Source organism: Lepisosteus platostomus, chromosome 22 (genome assembly GCF_059453375.1).
Source record: "Lepisosteus platostomus isolate fLepPlt1 chromosome 22, fLepPlt1.hap1, whole genome shotgun sequence".
Classification (NCBI taxonomy): domain Eukaryota; kingdom Metazoa; phylum Chordata; class Actinopteri; order Semionotiformes; family Lepisosteidae; genus Lepisosteus; species Lepisosteus platostomus.
The window spans coordinates 14,946,835-14,968,129 of record NC_142632.1 but is presented as its reverse complement, the minus strand read 5'-3'; the positions used below and the strand labels follow the sequence as shown (position 1 = coordinate 14,968,129).

The following is a 21,295-nucleotide window of genomic DNA, read 5'->3' as shown; positions in this document are numbered from 1 at the left end:
GCTCTTCTGAATGTGCAATTGTAAGGCCTGCGCTTTGGAAGAGAACGCACGGTCACCGTGACGTGCTGTACTTGCACGTTTCTCGGATCGATGTGGGTGGTTTGGTATCTTGGTGCGCCTTGGAATAAATATTCCTGTAGCTTGTGGAAAAAGGAGGAATTGCACCAAGTGACCGGAGCCCCCTCTGAGCTACTGCCGCTAGTAGTCGCTAGGTTTGCAGCTCATGGTCTCCACATCCTGATGACGGGGCGGTGAGAAGCGAGGGCTGGTTGTTTGTAGCGGTTTAGTGTAGCGGCTACTTAGTTTCTCTCTGTCCGGATATACAATGTAATTGTTGATCGATTCCGCGAGTACACAAATACCATCACCTGTTCCCAGCACTGCCTGTGCGTTTCAGGCTTTGACGAGCAAACTCTTCCGTTTCGTGTTGAGCTATCGTTTTTAAAGTAGCGCACAGAATTGTTACAGTTTCCCCCAGAGTATTGTAGAAGGTAAGTTTGTATGCGTTTTTTTTCCTCTCTCTCTTTCTTCTGTGTTCAACTTTAGAACAGTGAACTACATTCTATCACCGAATCCCAAATTACGGCGTATGCGACACACCGGGTGCATATATTCCAAATGTAGACCTTTGTTTCGCCGTGTTTTAAAAACCCTTTTCCCCCCCATAATAACGTCATCAAACACACTTCAAATTTGGCAGAATTTATTTTACAACATTATTAGACTCCCGAGTTATTTTCGGGCACGCCAAAAATGATCTGAAAGTTAAACCGAGGACGACAATCCACAGCTGGTGACATGTTGATTTTTTTTGACAACTTGTATTATTATTAAATGACCCTCTACTTTCAGCAAAGAAAACTGCTGGTATGAATTGCCACTTGTAAAAAGTGCCAGATCTTCTAAGATTCTGTGTAAAAGTATATTCCAGTTCTGTTAATTGTTTTTCGCGCATAAGAGGTATCTAACTGTTGCTTATTCAATTAACGTAATTGCAAATTTGTGACATGCATAGCAACCGCTACAGCCTAGAGTATTGTGTCTGCATAGCAACTGCACTGGACTGGCGGTTTTCATGCAGGAGGGGAGTCGCTTCTGATAGTTGAACAGTAACCTGGCTTTTTCCTAGCGGTAAAATACGCCCAAATTAAACTGAGACAAGTGCTCCAGTTCTCGTCGCTTGCTGCTTGATGATATTGAAATTTAAATCAAGAGAATTAGAAAGTCGGCGGCCTGCAAGCAGCACAGATATAAATATCCACCTATTTTAATTGTTCGGTGCGGTCCAGATTTCGACTGCTCGGGAACTACACCTTACCAGTATTTTGCAATATACCGTATCTACTTTTGTACCATAAAGATGGCTTCATACAGGAGAACACACTTATCTGTAGTAACACTGTAAAAGTCCGAGCGAGCTGTGTTTGCTTTCCGAGGCAATTGTGAAGAGAAGACAATAGGTCTTGGACAAGCAGGATTGGTAATCAAACCTGTAGCCACTTTCTCAGTGTAAAGAGCGTGGTACCATCATTTGTAATTAAATGAAGTCATCACTAAATGTACAGGTATGATATAATTTACCAAGCAGTAAAATGCCTACTTCTGAAACAGTGAAATTGTTCTAGCCTTTGCCTACAATATTTCTATGACTAATAGATGAATTCTGGCATATGACCAATAGCATCATGCCCTGGAACCCAAATTACCTAGTTGATTGATTGTGATTTAAAGAATCAACTCAATTTCAGGACAGTTTCAGTAAGACCATACATGCACTGCTAAAACTGTGGGTTCTGCTCATTCGCGTTTGCATTCTTCTGTAGGAAAATGTTCAATAAAGCCAGCATTTTTCTTGTTTCTAAAGAGTGACCGAGTCCCATGAGTGTAATATGAGCTGTGTAAAGTCAATTGCTTTATTGATCTGTTACTGCTAATGTGAAAGTTAAGGTTTGGAATACCCCTGCCCTTTTGACAGACAGTAAATAACGTGTGACCAAGATGCTTTATATGGAATCATTGCTGTTCTTTTTATTTACAAATGTGTTTTCTAAAGGATTATAATGCAATTGGCCTCAAACTATGACAGGAGTTGGTCAGGACTGATTTCTTTCCTTCATGGAGCACAAGAGCTGAAATTCATTCATTTAGTTCTAGTTACAGGGTGAATTGGCTGGATGTAGTTTATGATGAATTTAAAGTTTTTTTTTTGTGACTGTACTATCCAAAATTGTTATCCCCTTTTTATAGATGATACTTAAAGGAAAGATATATAAGATATAACTGACCCAAATTTCATCCAAGGTCTGATAGAGGCATAAAGACCTTTCTATTTCTATATTTCAGTCTTACTGCAAAAGTTTAGGGCTTAAAACCTAATTTTGTAAATTGAGAATTGATATGTAGCACCCATCCCAAAACCCGATTGAGATTGCCTAGCCAGAATTGCCAGTTTGAGATCACATCTTTTAACTTTGTTTCTGATTTTTATCTATACCTGCTAACTCCCCCATTTGCCTTTTCAGTCTCCCTTTGATGAATGCATGCAGCTTGCAATCCCCCCTTCCCAAAATCTCCTGCATGAGCCCTCGTTGGCTGTCCGACAGTTTTGCATGCTGTCCCCTGAACTGAGCTGACCTCCCCCTCTGTCCCTGCTTTGCTGTAAGAAAGCTGCGATCAACGCAATGGGCAAGGACAGGAGTAACGGTCTTCTTCTCTCGTCGAAGAAAGGCACCTGCTGGCTCCGCGGGGAGCGTGGGCAGGAGATCGAGAAGCTAAAGGCCGCCCTCGAAGTGGAAAGGGGCAAGAGCAGGCAGGCACACAGGAGGTTCGCCTCCGAGCTCCAGCGCCTGAGGGCCAAAGCAGAGAAGGAGCACCGGAGAGTCGTGGAGGAGCTGACCTCTAGGCATGATCAGCAGAAAGAGCTGGAGCTGCAGAAGCTGAAGGAAGCCCTGGCCAAGGAGAGGGAGGTGGAGATCCGGCAGCTTCTGCGCAGCAAAGACGAGGAGCTGCGGAAGATCGGAGTCTACCTGGAAAAGGAGCGGGAGACGGCCGTCAAGCACGCCCGGGATCTGCAACGCCAGCTGGCAGAAGAACTGATCGGCAAGTGCAGCTCCTGCAGGCTGGCGAGCAAAAGAGCCCCCAGTGAGCCCGCCTGCCTGAGCAACAGGGACACCTACCACAAGCTAGAGCAGCTTCTTCAGAAACTGCGATGGGAGACGGACGGAGAGCAGGCCGCCCTCATCCGACGTCTCCGAGTGGAGCTGGATTTGGAGAAGAACCTCTTCCTCAGGCACTTGCTTGAGGTCCACAGTTGGGTGGCTGAGGAGGACAAGACCAGCAGACAGTGGTCCCTTGGCTGGCTTCAGGGACACGCGAGGCCTGCCGAGGAGTCGATGCATAATTATCGTTCCCGTTCGCTGCCCAGAAGGGCGAGGAGCAAGGATTTCTCTCCTGGGGCTGACAAGATGGCGAGACGGGAGTCCAGGAGCCTTCCTCAAAGGATGGAGCTTGATAAAAATGTTTGCTGTTCCACTCCTGTCACAGGAAGCTCTCCAAACAGCCTGTCTAATTCCCAGTCCTCAGCATCCGTATGTTCACGGATATCATTTGGGGAAAAGCAGATGTCTCTCCAGCACCAATCCTCCACAGAGTCTGCTGTTTTTGAGAGGTCACCCCTATCTCAAGGTGCCCTTCCCAATATGGACACTCTGGTAAGTGGCTTCCCTACCTTGTCTGTGGTCTAGATTTGGGTATTTTTTTAATGCTCCTAGCCTATGTCATCCTGAGTCTTTGGTTGAGGCAGCAGTGTGGAGTAGTGATCAGGACGCTGAATGACTGGTATGTTGTGGGGTCAGATCTCATATGGGACGCTGCTATTAATATATTAATTTGTTTAATTACAATTGCCACAGAGCAACATTCAGAGTACTACAGGGACAGTGATAAGTAGACATGTGGTTCCATATTCAATGAGAATTTCTGATATTGCTAGCTGTTTATAGGATGTAAATTAAAGGGTACTTTTGGCTCTATAGGTGATATTTTGGAAGATGTCTATATTATTTCTGTTATTCAGAAAGCTTAATTTAACACTTTTTCACTTTACTAAAGGCTTTAATTCTTTCAACATTGCCATCAAGTTTACTAGATTAGAGCGCTAGCAGTCTTGGATCTGTGGTGTCTTTACATATGTAAAATGTTTGTTTTGTGTAGCACCCAGATCTCAATATGATAGTTTAGTAAATATTCTGTGGCATCATGGGAGCTTCAAGCTGTTTTTAACAGCTGAGGTGAATGCAGAGGATTAGAATGCAGTTCTTGCAGTTCTCTCTTTGCAATTGGTTGCAATGATGTTTAATTTGTGAGGTCCACCTGTTGTGTCTTGACATTTGGCGATCTTTGCTGACCCTTTCTCTTTATTGCATTGACCCAGAAACGCAAGGTTAGTGACTGAATGCTCATTCATGGTACCATATACAAATTTTCCAGTTCACTTTGTCAGTCCTTGAAGTTTCTTACTGCAAGAGAGCTCAGAGCAGGTTTTTAATTATTTTTTTGGCACAGCACAGTGATGTAGTGGTTAGCACAGCTTCATTCCCCAAAATGAAGGGATTTGTAAGAGACGTTTGCTGCAAATGGGGAGTTGAAAGAGCTGTTCTGCAGAACTAGAGATGGGTTCTGTACACAAGCAAGCCAGCAGTCTATTTTCTGTTTCTGTGCCATCACATTCAGCTGACATTATGAATAAGTGCATCTCTTACATGCATAAGCTCACCCACTGAGACTCATCAGAGTGTTTTGACATGAATGTCTGGGTCAATCCCATTGAGCTGAAGAGTTAGGAGAGTGGTCAGGTTATTTTTTGCCTGTATGGAAGGTAAAATAAAAAATGACAATCTATTCACAACATGGACCTTTTGTTATAGAAAGGGGAAAAGGCTTCCCAGGTATTAAAGCTCTTGGAAAGAATAGTACGAAATAGTTCTGTAGACGTTCTGTAGAAGAGAGAATTATTACATGGAGATTCGCCTGGGAAAGTGGCTTTATAGAGAATTGTTTTGTATCGCGTCTGTGATTTTCAATTTTGGTGGTACTTCGTGTCTTCAGTCACTCAACAATTTAAACCATTTATATAAAAATTGAACTATTTCCCCCTAAGCTATAAAATATGTATAAACCTTTGTGTCTAGAACACTACAAATGAGCATGTTTGAAATAAAACATGCCCCAGTGGGGAACCCCTCACACAAACAACACTAAATTATTTTCTAGATAAGACCAAGTCTTTGTTGCGTATGGTTCTTTTAAATTGTGTTTAATGGAAAAAAGAATTTTGTTGGGAGCTGTGAGAGGCAGCATTGAATTGAACAAACCTATTTGTGCAATAACCTGTTTTTTTTTCCTTTTTTGCTCTGTCCTGTACTGTGCACATGTGCACACAGGGCCGTCTCAAAGCCCTGCGTGTTGCCTCTGTGGGCTCTTGGTGCCGCATGGTTTTGTCTATTATCATTTTAATGAAGAGCCAACGAGGGATTGTAATGTGATCACAGACGTGTTAAATAGCTTCATTTCTGAGCTGTGTGCTGCGCAGCAGCTGGGTAGGACGAAAGGGAGGGTGTATCCCAGGGGGATTTGCGTGTGGATACTTGCAAGCTAGAAATCTAGGATTGTTCTTTTGGTCATAATACCCTGTGGCCATCATGGCCTATTATACTGTATACTGGGGGAGCGAACAGCTTGTAGTGTGAAACACATGATTATGAACACATGCAGCAGTAAAGCACAGTGTGCTGACGGGGCGACTTGGTCTTATGTAGTGTGCCATCTTAATGTGCAGTGTAATAAATTCCGGTTTAGATCTCTGTAAATGGCTAACTGCTTCGAGGTGCCTGCGATGCAGATTTCTTTTTAAGACATCATTACGTCTTTACCAGCAATAAAGGCTTCTGCATGGCGATCTGTTCTTGTTCATTATTTTTCCTTTTAGATATGAAGGAGATGGTCTGTGTGAGGAAATTGTATCATCGCATTTTGTGTTTCACTCTTGTGTAACGCCTCAAAAAATGTGTTTTTGAAAAATTGCAGCAGAATGCACTTTATTTTCTTCATCTTTATCTGTGAACATGTTTATTAAGTGGCTCTTAATTGTCACGATTTAGGTTTGGTTGATTAAATAATGTGACACCTCCTTTTATGTGGCAATGAGAAATTCATGTGTTATTGCAACTTTGTTTGCTAGACAGACTATCTGTCAGACACCACTAGTAATGTAGACATTGCCTGTGAAGGCCAAATACAGCTGTTTAGCCTTTATTTAGAAACTGTGGGCTCAGACAGAATCCCTTCACAGCTGAGCTTCTGAACATATGTTTGCCCTTCGACTGATTATGAGCCCATTTTTCCTCTTCAGCTGTTACGTTGGGAAGAAATCGTTCCAAAAATGCACAATTTAGAAATGAGTGCAGCTGCAGTCTTCTTGGTTTTTGGCTTATTTCTCATTTGACTCCTCAACTTTACTGCTGGGGGGAGGGGGGTGTTTTGGACCCATCAGCTGTGCTTAAAGTGATGAAACAACAAATCTCATTTTTACAGACATCTTCCACCATAGCACAGCACCCACCTGGAGGAATGAATAGATTTATTCTAGTTTTAATATTTCATTTGTGTCCCAAAGAAAATAAAGACCTCAGCAGTTTAGTTTGCCATTAATAACTGTCTGTAAATAGTCTAGTAGCATGTTATTAATGATGTTAGAAGTAATTTACATATCCCTAGTGCTAACAATTGATAATGTAAGATATTTATAACATTATAGTTTAGGCTATAGGGAGGATTAGGTTTTTGTTACCAACATTTTACAGCAGGGCTTAGGTGTCATTGTCAATCTATTAATACTTTATAAATAAGTTTGATTTAAAAGTATAAATGTCATTTGCGGCCCTAAAAGCATTACTGATTAAGGGATAAAACAAACTGCAGCTGTAATTGTGCCCTTAAGTATTAATTCCGTGTTAAAGGTGAGGGCGATTGTAGAGGCACCCTCATGTGCAAGCTGCGTCGCCCTGACTCCTGTGCTCATGATTGCAAAGAGGTGGAAGCTGTTGGTTTTAAAGCCAATTTCTGTGAAAACATGCTGTGTCTGCAGATCTCCTGCCAGATTCCAGGCCCACATCCCTCAGGGAACTCTTGTAATTTTAGCAGGTTGGGGTGGGAGAGAAGCGGGGCACTAGAGGAAACGCGCTCGAGTGAGTCGGGCTGTGGAACCTAGAGATTGATTTTGGGAAGTTCATTAAACCGGCTGCCTCCCTAATGAAGGTGTGGGGGCCGACAGCCTCTGTGTGGGACACTCAGTATTTCGTCTTGTTTGCCAAGATCCCGTTATTTCAGTTATGCAGCAGAGCTTTAATGATCTAGTTCGCCTCTGGAACATGCTGCCGTTTGTCGGCTGCAATACCAAAAGGAATTCTGGATCAATGCACAAATGCTGATTTTTACAATTCTGGTCATTTTTGGTAATACTGGTAAGCTGTTGTTTTCCATCTAGCTATTGAATGTTAGGCAGATTTAACACATGTAATCCACTATTCCACTGTAAGGTTTGTCATGTATTTTAATATAATGGTATTAAAGACATTATATGATGGATGCAGGGAGCCTGAGGTTAGTCCTGCAAATGTTCTTATGTTAAAATCTCGCCAGATTTCTTTTTGACAAAGTTATGCTCTTTGGAACGTAACAGCTACTGTAGTTGTGCCTCACACTTGGTGAAGTACAGTGTGTCCAAAGGTTTATAATAGTGCTCAAGCTATTACACGCTGAACATAAAACAAAATATTCTTTGTAGCATGAAATGATACAACTAGAGTGGAGAATTAACAACAGATTTAATTAATTTGTGGTGAATGAGGCAGAGCCAGTCAGTTCCTGCTTTTTTGCTCTGTGATTTCGTCTGGCTTCCAAGGCATGGTTTGTCTTCAGGATCTCTCCTGCCTCTTATTGGAAAAGGGGAACCCATCCTCCCCCACAAAAAACTGTTCTGGCATGACAGGGACCAGGAGCTTCTGCTCTCCCTGAAAGAATTTAATTCCCCCAAAAGGGAGGTGTACTATCACTCCCCTGTTGTGTACATGACAGAAACTCAAGATGAAGAGGTTGCCTTACGCTGGTCTTACACTGTGATATGGAAAGATACAGAATAACTAGAGCACACAGGTGGAGCTCTAGTGCTCTGGTTATTTCTAAAGACTTCCCAACATGATGCTATGCATGTCTCTAGCATCATGATATGTATTCCCTTGATTGGCATAACCTTCTGTTCTGACTTTGTAAGTAATTAGAGTTAAAGACTGGCTGGTGCATTATTGCCTATTCATCACATTAAATATTTACTCGAAAAGGTTTCTTCAACCCAAGCGAGGGCTTGCACGGAATAGAACTTGACAGCCTCTGATTTCTTGCTGGTGCTTATACCTGGGTCAGGAGTAAGTGGAAGAACTCATCTTGTTCTCCAGCTGGAGGTTATAAACCCAGTGCTTGCTGACAGGTTTACATTGAGCTGCAGCAGAAGGCGACCAACTGAGCACTGCGTTTGCGTTTTAAGATCGGAAGAGGTCATCGAGTGACAATTTAATCCAGGCCCTTCGCTGGCATTGCGCAGCTCTTAATGATGCCCTGAGCTGTAAAAGCAATGTAAGATGGGGCAATTAGGTTTTGTAGTGCTCACAACCGCATTTGCTCCGGGGTGTGGGCTTGCTCTTGCTCAGTGCCATGGAAGGTAATCGTTGGCCGCCGTCCTCTGCTGCTCCTGCCACACACAGACCCGTTCAGTTGCGCTGTCACTTTCCCTGGCCGTTGGTATTCCGGTCACAGTGGCAGCGACGGCAAGGAAGGGCTGTCCGGGGATTCCCAGCGGAGCTGTTGGTCGCAGCCTGCAGGGGGGGATGGGAGGAGGGGGATTACTGACTGAAGAGTGTCTGCCAGTTCCCTGTCCCTTTACCCTTAATCCCAGCAAGCTGTTCACCCCCACGCCCCCTGCTGGCATGCCTGTGGGCTCCCTGAGATTATCAAGGTGAACAAGGACAGCAGAGAGCCCGCTTTTACTATTGCAGTCAGGTGTGGGTCCATATAAGCACAGTTATTTAAGCCTGTTATTAATAATTCTTAGGAAATGATGGTCTCCCTCACCTGTCTCCATCTACCCATGCCTTTATGAATACTGCAAAACCCTCTCTGGCTCATTATATTGAGTTTTTCACTATTCACTGGGCAAAATGTTTCTTGAAACTCTAATCCTTAGCTCTGAATTCTCATCAAAAGCTAGCTGAAGGAATAAAACGGGAGGATTGTGCCCACTTTCTGTGTATTCTTTCATCTAACATGATTGCAAGACCAGTTAACAAGCAACTCGTTAACAGGACATTATGTCATACAATTAGACCTCCTCCTGGGTTTTAAATGAAAAATTTAAAATAAGCAAAGATCGGGATATCCTCTTGGAATGCATTCGAGTAGCGAGTGTCAGCTTCAGGGAGGATGTCAAATGCAGCCAGCGTTAGCAAAGAGAAGGATGCCTAGCAAATGACACAGCAATTCTAGCCTATGAATAGCCATTTGTTTGTTTGATATAAATAGGTTATTGTGAGTTAGAGACCCTGACTTTGTTTGTGAAAAGAGCAGAAAAGAATCTTCCATCTTTGTTTCAGTATAGAAATCAATGCTTTCATTTATTATGTTCACTGGATATTCTATGTATGGGATTTAGTCTCTTAGTTGTGTATCGGTTCTAAAAGTCGATTAATAATGGTTAATTCAGTAAGTATATTATTTCAGTCATTTACTTAATGTAAGTTGGGATGTTAATGTTCCCTCCTTATCTCTTTTTGGAATATTTATTTTATTTTCAGTTGATTTACTGTATGTCTTATGTTGCTGAACCAAGGTCTCCTGTTTGCTGCAGTTCTTGCCATGCTTCAGATTAGGGTGCATTAGGAGCTGATGTTTTAGCCAGATCTGAAGAATATATTTCCCATGTTTATTATTTGGCATATCTGGGTCACTGTGTCTTTCTTCTTAAAAAAACATTTCACAGAGCGCCTTTTAATTATTTATCAGAGACTCTGCTGCAACTGAGCAGAGGCCCACAAAAATACGCACTATTTGATGTCTTTCTGCTGAGATAACTTAAAGTGACTGCTAAGCAATGCATGTAACTGAAAAACAAACAAATAATGTGGATTGAACAGGTAAAAAATAATCGTAGCCCAATACCAGTAAAATATTTTGCACCTTAGACGTCATTTTAAAGAGGGCCTGTTGACGGAGAATCCTCAGCATGGTTTTTAATAAAATCAAGACCTTTGTGGGCATGTTTCTGAGATGAGCGACCAAGAAAGATGACTTTCTTATTGCATCATTTATTCTTTTATTAGTTTTATTTTTATTTTAAAATGTAACTTTTATTAATATAGTTTATACTCCAAATGTAATGTAGAAACTATATATTTACTATATAGAGAGATTTAACTAAAGTAATATTTAAACTCAGGCTTTATTATTAGCTTACTGTTTGATTTAATGGATGAAATCTGCCCAAAATGAGGCAGGTTCAGGCCACTGAAATCTGGGTTTGAATCTGACAGACGTGTTTAACAAGACCCTGAAGGAACGGGGGATACAGCTTTGACCTGCATCATATCCAAACGTATTTATTTCTGCTTTCTTGGGGAGAGAGGATGTTGGCAGGAGAAATTTTATTGACTTTTTTTTTTAAATCACCTCAAAGGAGGAAAAAGCATCGTTATTAGGGTAATTTAACCTTGAGGAAGTTGAAAATTCTCCTTCTGCTTTCTTCCCTTGTGGATTCCACAAAACCTACTTAATAAATTCAGTCATTACATTTTGGCATGAAGACAAACATCCCTTTAACCGTCTAGAATTCATTTAGGCTGATGGCTGCCTCGCTGTGTTAATAATGAGAGTGAGTTCAGATGTAATAGGTCATTGCACACTTGCTTATTGCTAGGAGTCCTCTAAATTAGGCCCCAGTAATAAGCAAGGATTTGCGCACAGCAAGGTGAATCATCTCGCACCCACTGTGGCTGAGGGTTAGCTTGAGCTGTTCTTGAGGAAAAGATCTCGGCTTTGCTGAAGTCAAGCAGCCATTGCTATCGTTGCAGCTGTGCTGATTGCTGCAATAGCACGTCATATTTGACGTGAAGTAGAAAACATTTCCGATAACTCGTGAACAGGTAGCTGAACACTTCTGAAAGGTTAGTGAAGCGTGCCAGGAATGGCTCCACTTTTGAAGTGCACAGCTGTTTCATATCTTTCGCTATCACTTTGCTCACAGTGTGTCACCTTGTCATAGATAAGTGAAAGGTTCACTCATCCTTAGCGAGCATCACTGTCTGCTCCAGCCTTCCAAGTCCACCCATTTGTATAGCAGAAATCTACTGACACAACAAAAGAGATCAGTGTTCAAACTCTTTAGCAACTATGACTAGTCCCCCACACCCTTTTCTCTGGGCTGCTCATTTGAAATGAAAGGCAGCGACTCAGACGAAACTTAAAACGCTTGTCAGGATGCAGGGGCAGATCAGGCAGAGAAGCATTGCTGCCTGTCGAGGAGTGAACAGCAGGCGATATGGAGGGTAGAGAAAAATGTCAAAACATCAAAACATCTGAAGACGCGTCTGAGATCCGAGACGTTTTTTAAAGATGGAAGTATGAAAAACGGTGCTTCCAGGTATTAGCCATGGTCTCTCGTTTTTGAACATTTTCTGAATATTTAAATATTATCTGAATCTCCTGTGAGTCTCACTGATGTGGTTTTCTGTCGTCGTGAAAGTTTTTTAAATTATTTCCTGCTTTAAGTATGATAATTACTTTTCCATCCAGCATGATTACAAGAGGTGTGAGATAACATTCTGAAAAAGTCCTCAATCACTGGACCCAATTCTGTTGATACTGTTATAAGCTGTTCTGTAGATCCATACTGTACATTCTTTTTTCATGTTTGACAGCATTGTACAGTTTTGCCAGAAAACTACTTTCCTGTTGAACCCGATTTATTTACCCCTTGCCTTTTTAACTTTTTTTTGTAAAACAAAAAGTAACACTAGATGCTGAAGAATTCAGATTCCTCTGCCGGCTCCGGGATACGAGCTGGCATCCTTCCAGCCACAGGCGCAGATCCTGAGCCACAGAGCCACATGCCCCACCCTGACCATTGTATTCGTAATGAAATAAAATCCCAAACTTGTGACAATATTCAATTGACGCAACTTCTTAACTTCCTTCCTCTCTAGTAAGGCTTCGGTTATGTACTGCAGGTGGGAAGGAATGTAATCCAGCAGGACCAGGGCTGGGATCCCCTGCTGTACAGCCTGTAGATTACACAAGAAACATTATTTTTCTCCTTTCCTTTGTTACTTTCCAGCGTGGGATTGAACAGTGTGTGTTCCTTGCTTGCACTCTAACGCAGCATCTTCCTCTAAGTTTTTTAAACAATTTAGTAGCCAAGAATAAACCGATAATTTCATGTTTGTGACTTGGGTCTGCATGCCAGGCTGAAGCCATTACTCATATTTATCTCCAGCACACAGAGGGAAGGGAGTCGCAGGGTGGCTGTGCTTGGCAGTCTTCATGAGTAACTGTTCGGGTTAATGAGCATTAATTGGTTTGCTTTGCAAATAACAGTTGAAGCAGAAAACAGTGAATCACAAATGCATAACCCACTAAGAAATGTATCTGCAACCTTCATTTGCTTTTTCCAGAGTCAGCTGAGATGTTGGATCAGTGTACCATTTGTATTTTCCCCCCAAATCAGTTGAATGTATTATATTTGAGGAAATACAGCTGTCTCTGGTTAAATATAGCAAAATGTGGGTTACGGCCTAGTGGTTTCTTTTGGAGTACTGTGTTCACGTCACATTGTTCACAAACGTCATTCCTGATGGTCAAAACAAAGTCTGTGTCTGACTTAGGCTGGCTAAGTGTCCCACAATTCACTGTGGTAGCTATGGAAACCATAGAGGTAGTCTGAGGGAATAATAATGAAAGCAAAGATGGTCCATTGCTAATGGTTCTCTCACTTATTTTAAACTCTAAAGAAGTGCACAGAGATAGTGTGTTGTTGAAGTGCTGGAAAGCCAGAGTATGGAGTGAAAACAGTGTCATGCTGCATATTTTGTCAATTTGGACGCTCTCCAGTGCACAGAAATATTGTCTATAATGCACGTACTGTAGACTGTCCAGAATATGATGATGTGTTTGGGTGTCGGGAAGACAAGCATACTAGCACTGAACTGAACCTAATTTTTATTTAATTAAAAACAAATCACAAGAGTTTTGGGTTTAAAAATGTTACAAAGAATGCAGTTGTGTTGTATTTCTCAATGCATGCACGTGATTGTCATTTAAAAGCTGACAAAAACTTTGGTTGTTTGGTGAGGACAATGCTGCCTCAATGATCTCTTCTCACACTGTCAGGCTTTTCGTGTCTGTCCGATGCTGGTACTGTTAACCCTCTAATGCAACTAATGTCCCAGTTTGCCGAAGTATCGTACAGTAAGTCACCAGTCATGGTCTCAGAAGCCATGAAGTAATTTTTCACTTCTCAACAACTGAACTATAGTGTAGTGGGGTTGCTAGTGCAGAATGCCTGCTGATGCACGCACAAATGAAATTTACTAGTGTACATTTTCAGGAGTCTTCGTTTTAATTAGCTGCCTCCATGATTATAATCCATGCTTCATAAAAACAAGCCTGACATTTTAGCCAGGGGCACAGCACTCATCAAATATAAATGGAGATGCCTTGTCTGCATTTTATTACAAATTCAATCAATTAATAGTGATTATTACAAGCTGCATTTCAATTTGAAAGGTAATTGCAAACCAACTCGCTAATTGCTGCAATTTGGCCTGTGTCCAACACGGAGCAAAGCATTTGGATACGGTTTGAGGTTCTGGTATGATGCCTTATAAACCGATAATACAAATACAAAGATATTTTAGGAACAACTAATAGTTTTATTCCATGCTGAAAAAAAAGAAGAAAGAAAACAAAAAGAAAACCTTCTTCTTTTTTTCAGCATGAAATAAACCTATTACTTGTTCCTTTGCAGTCAACGCATGCTGACGCAGCTCCCCACCTGAACTACAAAGATATTTTAGCTCCCTTAGTGTGGCTTAACCCAGATGTTGCAAGGTCAGGCCAAGGTCATGACACTAGCTGGCTATGACTGGTAGCATCCATCTGATACTGGCCCAGCGCAGCCAGTCGTACATTTTAGATTAGTCAGCCAGTGTGCATTTGGCTCCCAGCAATACTGTAGCCTCTGTAACTACCCAGGCACCAGTAGGCTGTTCATGATGTTGGAACGACGCACGCTTCTTCTTCTCCAGTCAGCCTTCAATTCTTCAATTTCCTGTGTATTGTTGCTGAGTTTGCAGCACATCCAAATGCGAGACACCTGGTCGTGGGCTGGCCAGGGGAAGCTCTCTGCCCTTAGTCATCCCAAACTTTCCAAATCCCTCATTGCATGGGAATGCAATAAAAAATGTAATAACCAGATATTTGCTATTTTAATTATTTGATGTTTCCAGTTGTCTTTTTCTTCTATATCCCAGTATACAAAATCACTTGAAGTTGTCTGTTTTTTTCTGCTCTTTCGTATATGATTTGATAGCCAGCATTGCTAGTTGAAGGATAATGACTCAATTCAGAGTAGTAGGTGGAAACGTCTGTTGTTTTTAGTGGGATATGCTTCCTTTGTAGTACAATATCTGAAAGAACTCACGTTTTTTCCTGCAATTCTGAGAAATCCATTTAAAGTCATTTTGAAGATAATCGGCAAAATAAATTGCTTGTCTGGCTTGTCTGTTCTAGATTTGTGCTGTAAAATGGTGTTCAGACCTAATAACTGCGATCTGAGTTCTATTGTTAGGAAATGTATCTTTTGATTATGGTTTTGACTGATGCTGTTCTGGTAGTCTGAAGAATTTCAGAGTATGGCCTTTTTCAGAATGCATTGTGTCTTTTAGTCACACTGCCAATAAGCAAGGTGTAATTACAGATAAATACATGTCACACCTTTAATTCCAGATTGTGGTAGTTTGACAAATAAATTATTTGTTATGGCCCTTTGGTTAGGCATGATTAATAAGTGGGGGTGGGGGGAGAAATATTTTCTGCAAAGCTAAAATGAAAAAGCAGGGGATTGAATCTTTCACAAAGCCAAATTTAGAGCTTTTCTTTCCTTACAATTTAGAATAGCCTTTTTTATTAGCCGTCCATCCATTTTAATAGACACTTTATCCAAATCAGGGTTGCAGGGGAGATGGAAACTAACCCGAAAAGCCGTAGGTTCAACCAGGATACACTCGGATGAGACGCCTGCCCATCACAGGGCAGACACAGATGTGCACACACTCACAGAGCCCAAGTCCCAGAAGCCAGTTTGCTTTGCCTACCAACATACCTTTGGACTGTGGGAGGAAACTGGAATACCTGGAAGAAACCTACATGAACATAGGGGGTGGCATACTAAATTAATGCAGATAGCACCCCGGGAATGGAAATCAAGGCCCCAGCACTGTGGGACGCCAATGTTAAGCGCTGTGCCACCATGCTGCCCTTTTTATTATATACCCACTTACTGTGGCATGGACAGGCATAGCTATGGTTCTATATGTGGAGAATAATGAAATACCTACAAGTTCTTCTGCAGTGCACTCCTGCCCAGAGCCCATTCATGTTTTGACATACTTCAAGATCCACATTGCCTTCTAAGAGAGGGAGAGTTAATGCTGAATGGAGAAGAGGCATGTCTTTTGCTCACTCTACCTCATTAGAAAGCCCCTGGTCCTTAGTTAGGATGAGTGCTTTTACCTCAGTTTGATTCTGGCAAACTTGTTCATGCAGATGTGGTGACCTTAAAAGATGCATAACTAATGTGCGATAACTATAAATGTAAAAGGTTACCTACAGGGTATGGCACCTTTCATGTGGAGCTCAGCAAGATTAAAATGTGATGGGGAGAACAGGCCTCGAAGTGCCCAGTTTTTGGGCTCCAACTCACAACCGGTTTCCTGAGCTCCATTAAGCCGTCTGATCTGTTGTTGTTTTTTTTTTCTGTTCACTTTTGTTGTCTCCTATTCCAAAATCCAAACATCCACTACACAATACACAGGCACCGTCTTTGGGGTGATGAGTATCAGCAGCCTTTCTAGCTTTCCTATTGCTGCAATGTGTGCAAATTCATTAGCGCTCTTTCCTCTGGACTGAATGTCTGTGCAGGCTCTAGCACATGGATATGAGCAACACCAGTGGGCCAGAGTAAGCAAGTCTAAACTCCTCTAGACCTGTAAGGGAATCAGTTGTGATGAATACGCTAAAGGACGACCAAATTGAGATGTCTTGCACAGGTGAGCGTACCTCAAGCCGCTAAGTGAAGAATGCAGTCTGCCACGTGCTGTCTGCTAGATCAGCCAGCAGATGTTCTACAGTCGCGCAGCCCAGCAGGTGCATAATGTTTTATAAATGCCACAGTGTTTAATATCAGGGGCTAACAGTCTTTAAATGTGCACAACGCCACTTTTTGGACTTCAAAAGACATGGGGGGAAAAAAAGCAGTTTAGAAGCTTATTCCTTGAAATTTACTCTGTGCTCATCTTTGACATTACCCACTTGAATGTGCTTCATGCTGTGCTGCTATTGAGTAAGCATGAATATTTTCCATTCTGTCTTGAGAAAAGTTTCTAAGCTTCACCATTTTTGCTCAATGGATACTGTGCATTTTAAAAATACTGCGTCCGATTAGCGCTGTGCTGCAGATGCTGGAGGTGTCTAACAAATCAGGATGTCACTAGCAGGAATAGAAGTAATCAGACTTCATTTTTCTCAATAAGCAAATCCTGTGCTGCTGACACAGTGCATTAGCCATTTCAGATTGACATCACAGTATGCATTCAAAATACGACAGCGCTGGCTCCCTGCCTTGGCATGATAAGGTCGTAATCGCATAAACATGAGTCTGGCACATTTTAAAGGCTCCTGAATGAAGGTTGTTAAAAGGCATCAGCTAAAGCCATTCAGAAAGACCACCCTGTAGAGTGTAGGATGCTATGCTATTCCATAGGGTTATATATTCGCACTCTGATGGTTAATTTGATACCAGGTTCACGTGGACAACAACAGTATCTGAGCAGGAATCAGGTTGTTCAGAACTGGTCTAACAAGCCTAGGTTTGCATTGTGTGAAAATGCATGACCTCCCTCAGTCTTGTGGAAGTAGGCAGTTCTTCACAAGCATGCCTGTACAGTATGTGAAGACTTAGGGGCTTTTATTAAGAAGCAATCTGCAGCCTTATGACCGTAAAATTAAATGAGCAAGGATGCCAAGATGTCCGCAGATTGCCTGCTTGAAAATACCAATAGAGAAAGGACAACCTGTGTGGAATTTCAATTTCTGTGCTGACTGAGTATAGCACAGCAGCTTGTTGCACACTGGTAGCAATGACCAGCATGCACAAACAAGCAGTCAAACTGATTTCATTTTGTAGTGAATCAAAGCAAAGGATGTTTAAGTACTTGAGCCTGCAGCTTGCTTGACTATGAAGAATCTAAACCATATCGGCAGATCAGACTTTTGCTTTAATAGCAGTCTCACGCACAGCGCAGCTGATAGGCGAGTAAATGGAGTGGTGTTCCCTAGATGTCCAAAAAAATAAGAGGCTACAAATGAAATGAGCCTGTTCTGGCTAATTTCTGACTCCGAGAATCTGATTCAGCCTGACAGTGTACTCTTGTGTAAACACCTGGTGATTCGTAGGATGTGGCTAAAGTTTGGGTATCCTTGCCTGGGGTTACTGGTTTTCTGTACATCAGGTAGGGTCCTAAACTCTAGCCAGCTGCCATGGAAACCTCAAGACCAATGACGTAATCATTTAAGAGGATTGCCAATCCACATTTACTGTCTCCAGGGCCCACAGTGCTAAAAATCATAACTGTAAAGGCGCTACAAATACACAAAGATAACATCAGTTTCTCAGAATGAGTATTTTATTTTTCATGCAACTGTTATCTTAGTTGCAGAATGAATGGTTTCTAAAATACATGCATCTGCTTTCAGGGGGCTTGTGTGGTAGGAAGTATTAATGCATTTCTACAAAATGTGGGGTCCTGTGATTAGGATGCAAGGTTTCCATTCTCAGAGAGAAAAACACAGAAATGCCTCTGGCCCCAAAAAACGAAAGAAAGCACTTTAATCACGTTAATAGTGCCATACAGGTTTTTTTGTGCATTAAAGGTGTAAAGGTTGTGCAGTAACTCCAAATTAAGGAACTTGTCTAGAATGTACTGTAGGCAGTGGACCTCAAGATGTTGTGAACTTTAGCTTCGATAGCTAATCAATTGAAATGGGAAGTGGAATTAACTAATCCAGATAGAGCCATTTAATTTATAATTTTATAATCTTGTAAACCAGGTGCACGCTTTATTTGCCCGGGGGAATTGCCAACGGGAAGTCTTCATTATTTTGAGTTTAATATTTTTCCTCTCAAAAGCTGCAATTAATCATAATCTCACTATGCAAGCACATTTCTTCTAAGGCATGTTTTACATGCCTTTAGTAGCCAGATGCTTGATCGGGTGATATATTGCTGTGATTCCATTGTTCTGCTATTGTTTTTTAAACTCAAAAGGGGGAAGACTGAAACATGCTAACATCAGTTGCGTCTTAATGAATATGCAAAGTATAGTATGTTTATGCAGGAGTGTGGCATCACAACACCTGTCCAGATTCTTATTTCCTGTCAGAGGCTCTGTTTAGCACTATTTCTTGGCCCCTGTGTTCCCATGACTAAATTGCTCATTTAGCTAGGCAGTGTCAGTTCAGCCTGGGAATTGTTTGAGAACATAGGCTATATGTGTGTACTTTGTGCTTAACTGGATGCATGACCCTCGCTTCTGCATAAATATCTCTTGAACATGTTTGCAGAGACGCAGTCATATGTGCCTATTTACATATGATGTGCATAGACAGCATGCATGTGTGCGTGTGGGCACGATGCACTGGCACGCACACACGATATCCAAGTCTGCGCCTCACAACTGATGACTGCAGACCCCAGTATTGCAGTGAGTTTCCACTTAAGTCAATCAATAGAGAGCAAACACACCATTCCAGCATCATTGCCATGGAAACGAGCACTCACTGCAGTGAGATTGGTCAGTTCCCCCGAGCTGCTTTGATCTGATAGGTGGACGGAATCACCCCCCCCTTCTCTTCTCCCCCATGCTAATGTTGATATCTCTAAAACTGAGATGAGGCTGCTGGGGAACAGTTCATTGAAGTCCTCAGTGTCAGCATTCGCCACTGCGGGTAGATATCTGTGGAGGAGTCTCGAGAAAGCAGAGGGGCACCACGCTTTAGGAAGCGGATGTGCATGGCTGGACTAACACCTGGGGCCTGCAGCTGCAACACAGGATCCGTGGGCAGAGAGTGACGGGGAGCTACAGTATCTGAGGAAGCCAGGGTGCGCTCTCCCTCCCTCACGCACTAACGAATGCCACAGAGACGCTGCTCGGTCACAGGAGCTGGCAGCAGGCTAATGCAAGAGAAGGAGCCAGTGCTTTTGGGAATAAATGACTTTCAATTCTTGTGCTGGGGCTAAACAGCATTGACAGAGGTTTTGCACCACTGATTATCAGAAGCTACTGTACCTTTCAAAACCGAAAAGGGGGAAAGGCACATTCTTGTGCCAGAAATATACGGAGCAATCTCTGAAAGAGGACGACGTCTTGGTGCTGTCATAAAATGCTTTAAGATGGCACAACAATTTGATTTAGAAGTTCTTATGCATGCAGCTTAATGCATGATACTTAGACACAGACATCTTCTCTTTGTGTGTCAGAACCTTATTTTTTATTTATGAGGAGGTACAAGCGCGGACGTCTCTGTTTTGTTTTGTTCTTGGGAGTTTTTATTTTTTAAAGCAATATTTAATGCACCTGTGGTTCACAGGAGCTATTTGTCTTAAATGGACTTGTACATCACTGTGCATCAGTTCCTGATTGTGGTGCTGAAGTCTGGCTCAAAGACCAATGAACTTGTTTGGCTCTTTGCTCAACAAAGGTAATTGCAAGGCTTATCAGTAACTGATCCATTAGATCTCGTTGCTCACTGTTGGACACTTAAAGACTGCGGGCTTAGTGCTGATTCCTTGGGGGTTTCTGAGTCTGTGAGTACAATCAGGACAGGGCTCCTTTTGAAGTTTCGTGTTGCGCATCTCATCTCTTTAATTCCCTCGACAAAGCGATTCTCGCTCAAATGCGATCTGTGGGCTGCATTGATCCCGGTCAGCAGTGACAGAGTGATGTACGATCTGTGTGTGAGGAAGGAGCAATTTGCGGCAGACGGAGCGATGGAGAGCCAAACGGAGATGGAAGCATTGGTACCACAACGGGATAAGCCGGAGGAAATGAGTGCCAAAGACCGGGATGCCTCCCTTATCAAGCCTGCCGGGACAGGAGGCACTAACATCGCTGCCCTCCGAGCCTCCATACTGGGGAAACGGCACCACTCTCTCTACGAGGGGCTCAATGGCTGTGAGGTGGGAGGTTTTGGGAAGGTAAGAGGTTTCGTCATTACTGCTCTTCTTTGCTCGAGTCTTGCGCATCATTCAGGCAGCGCAGATAACTCCATTTCTGAATTCTATAGCTCTTAACTTTGATCATGCATACGCCTGTGGTAAAAAGTAGCATTTGTTGCATTTTGTAATGCTTCTCAGTACTGGTATATGCAATTAGAAGTGCCTAAAATGTATGTAAATCACAACACGGTGGCTCTGTATTATAAACGGAAGGGGAACAATTCCTGTGCATGTTGCTTCCAGAAAGTAAAAAAATAAATAAAAACACGTCAAAAAAATAGGAGCAGACCAGGAACAAATTCTTATTACATGAGCGTTGATAATGAACAATATTGCATCATACGTTATTTAAAGAGGGTAACGTTAAGTGTGGAAAGACTGAAGCAGCTGTCACAGATGTAGCAGAGATGCACAGATAGGCCTTAGCTAAATGTGGTAGTTTTCTGAAGCAATTTTCTTTTCGCTGCTCTTTATGAATGCTGGATCTTAAGGCAGAATACAAGCATCTGAGGATTTTTCAAGTTCTCTTTTCCTCATATAGTCTTCCTCACCTAATCGGATAACCAGTGTTGCCAGACTTGTCAGACTGAGCTATTTATTTTTTAAAGAAGGACCCAGCTTGTGTCTAGTACAGTACCTTCT

The 21,295-nt window shown here is 42.2% G+C and overlaps 1 protein-coding gene across 12 annotated transcripts in view; it reads left to right on the top strand.

Annotated features, from left to right (window-relative positions):
- The first annotated feature begins 219 nt into the window (after positions 1–219).
- tspoap1 (TSPO associated protein 1) overlaps positions 220–21,295 on the top strand; it is a 93,127-nt gene continuing 72,051 nt past the window's right edge. For 5 of the 12 annotated variants that reach the window (XM_088616554.1, XM_088616547.1, XM_088616543.1 and 2 more), the window contains exons 1-2: positions 222–491; positions 2,523–3,710. In XM_088616554.1, coding sequence (XP_088472680.1) covers positions 2,682–3,710 — 1,029 coding nt within the window. In that variant the 5' untranslated portion in view covers positions 222–491; positions 2,523–2,681. Of the gene's footprint in view, positions 492–2,522; positions 3,711–19,326; positions 20,633–21,295 lie in introns of those variants that run through there. The other 7 variants (XM_088616549.1, XM_088616545.1, XM_088616544.1 and 4 more) reach the window with 4 other exon arrangements.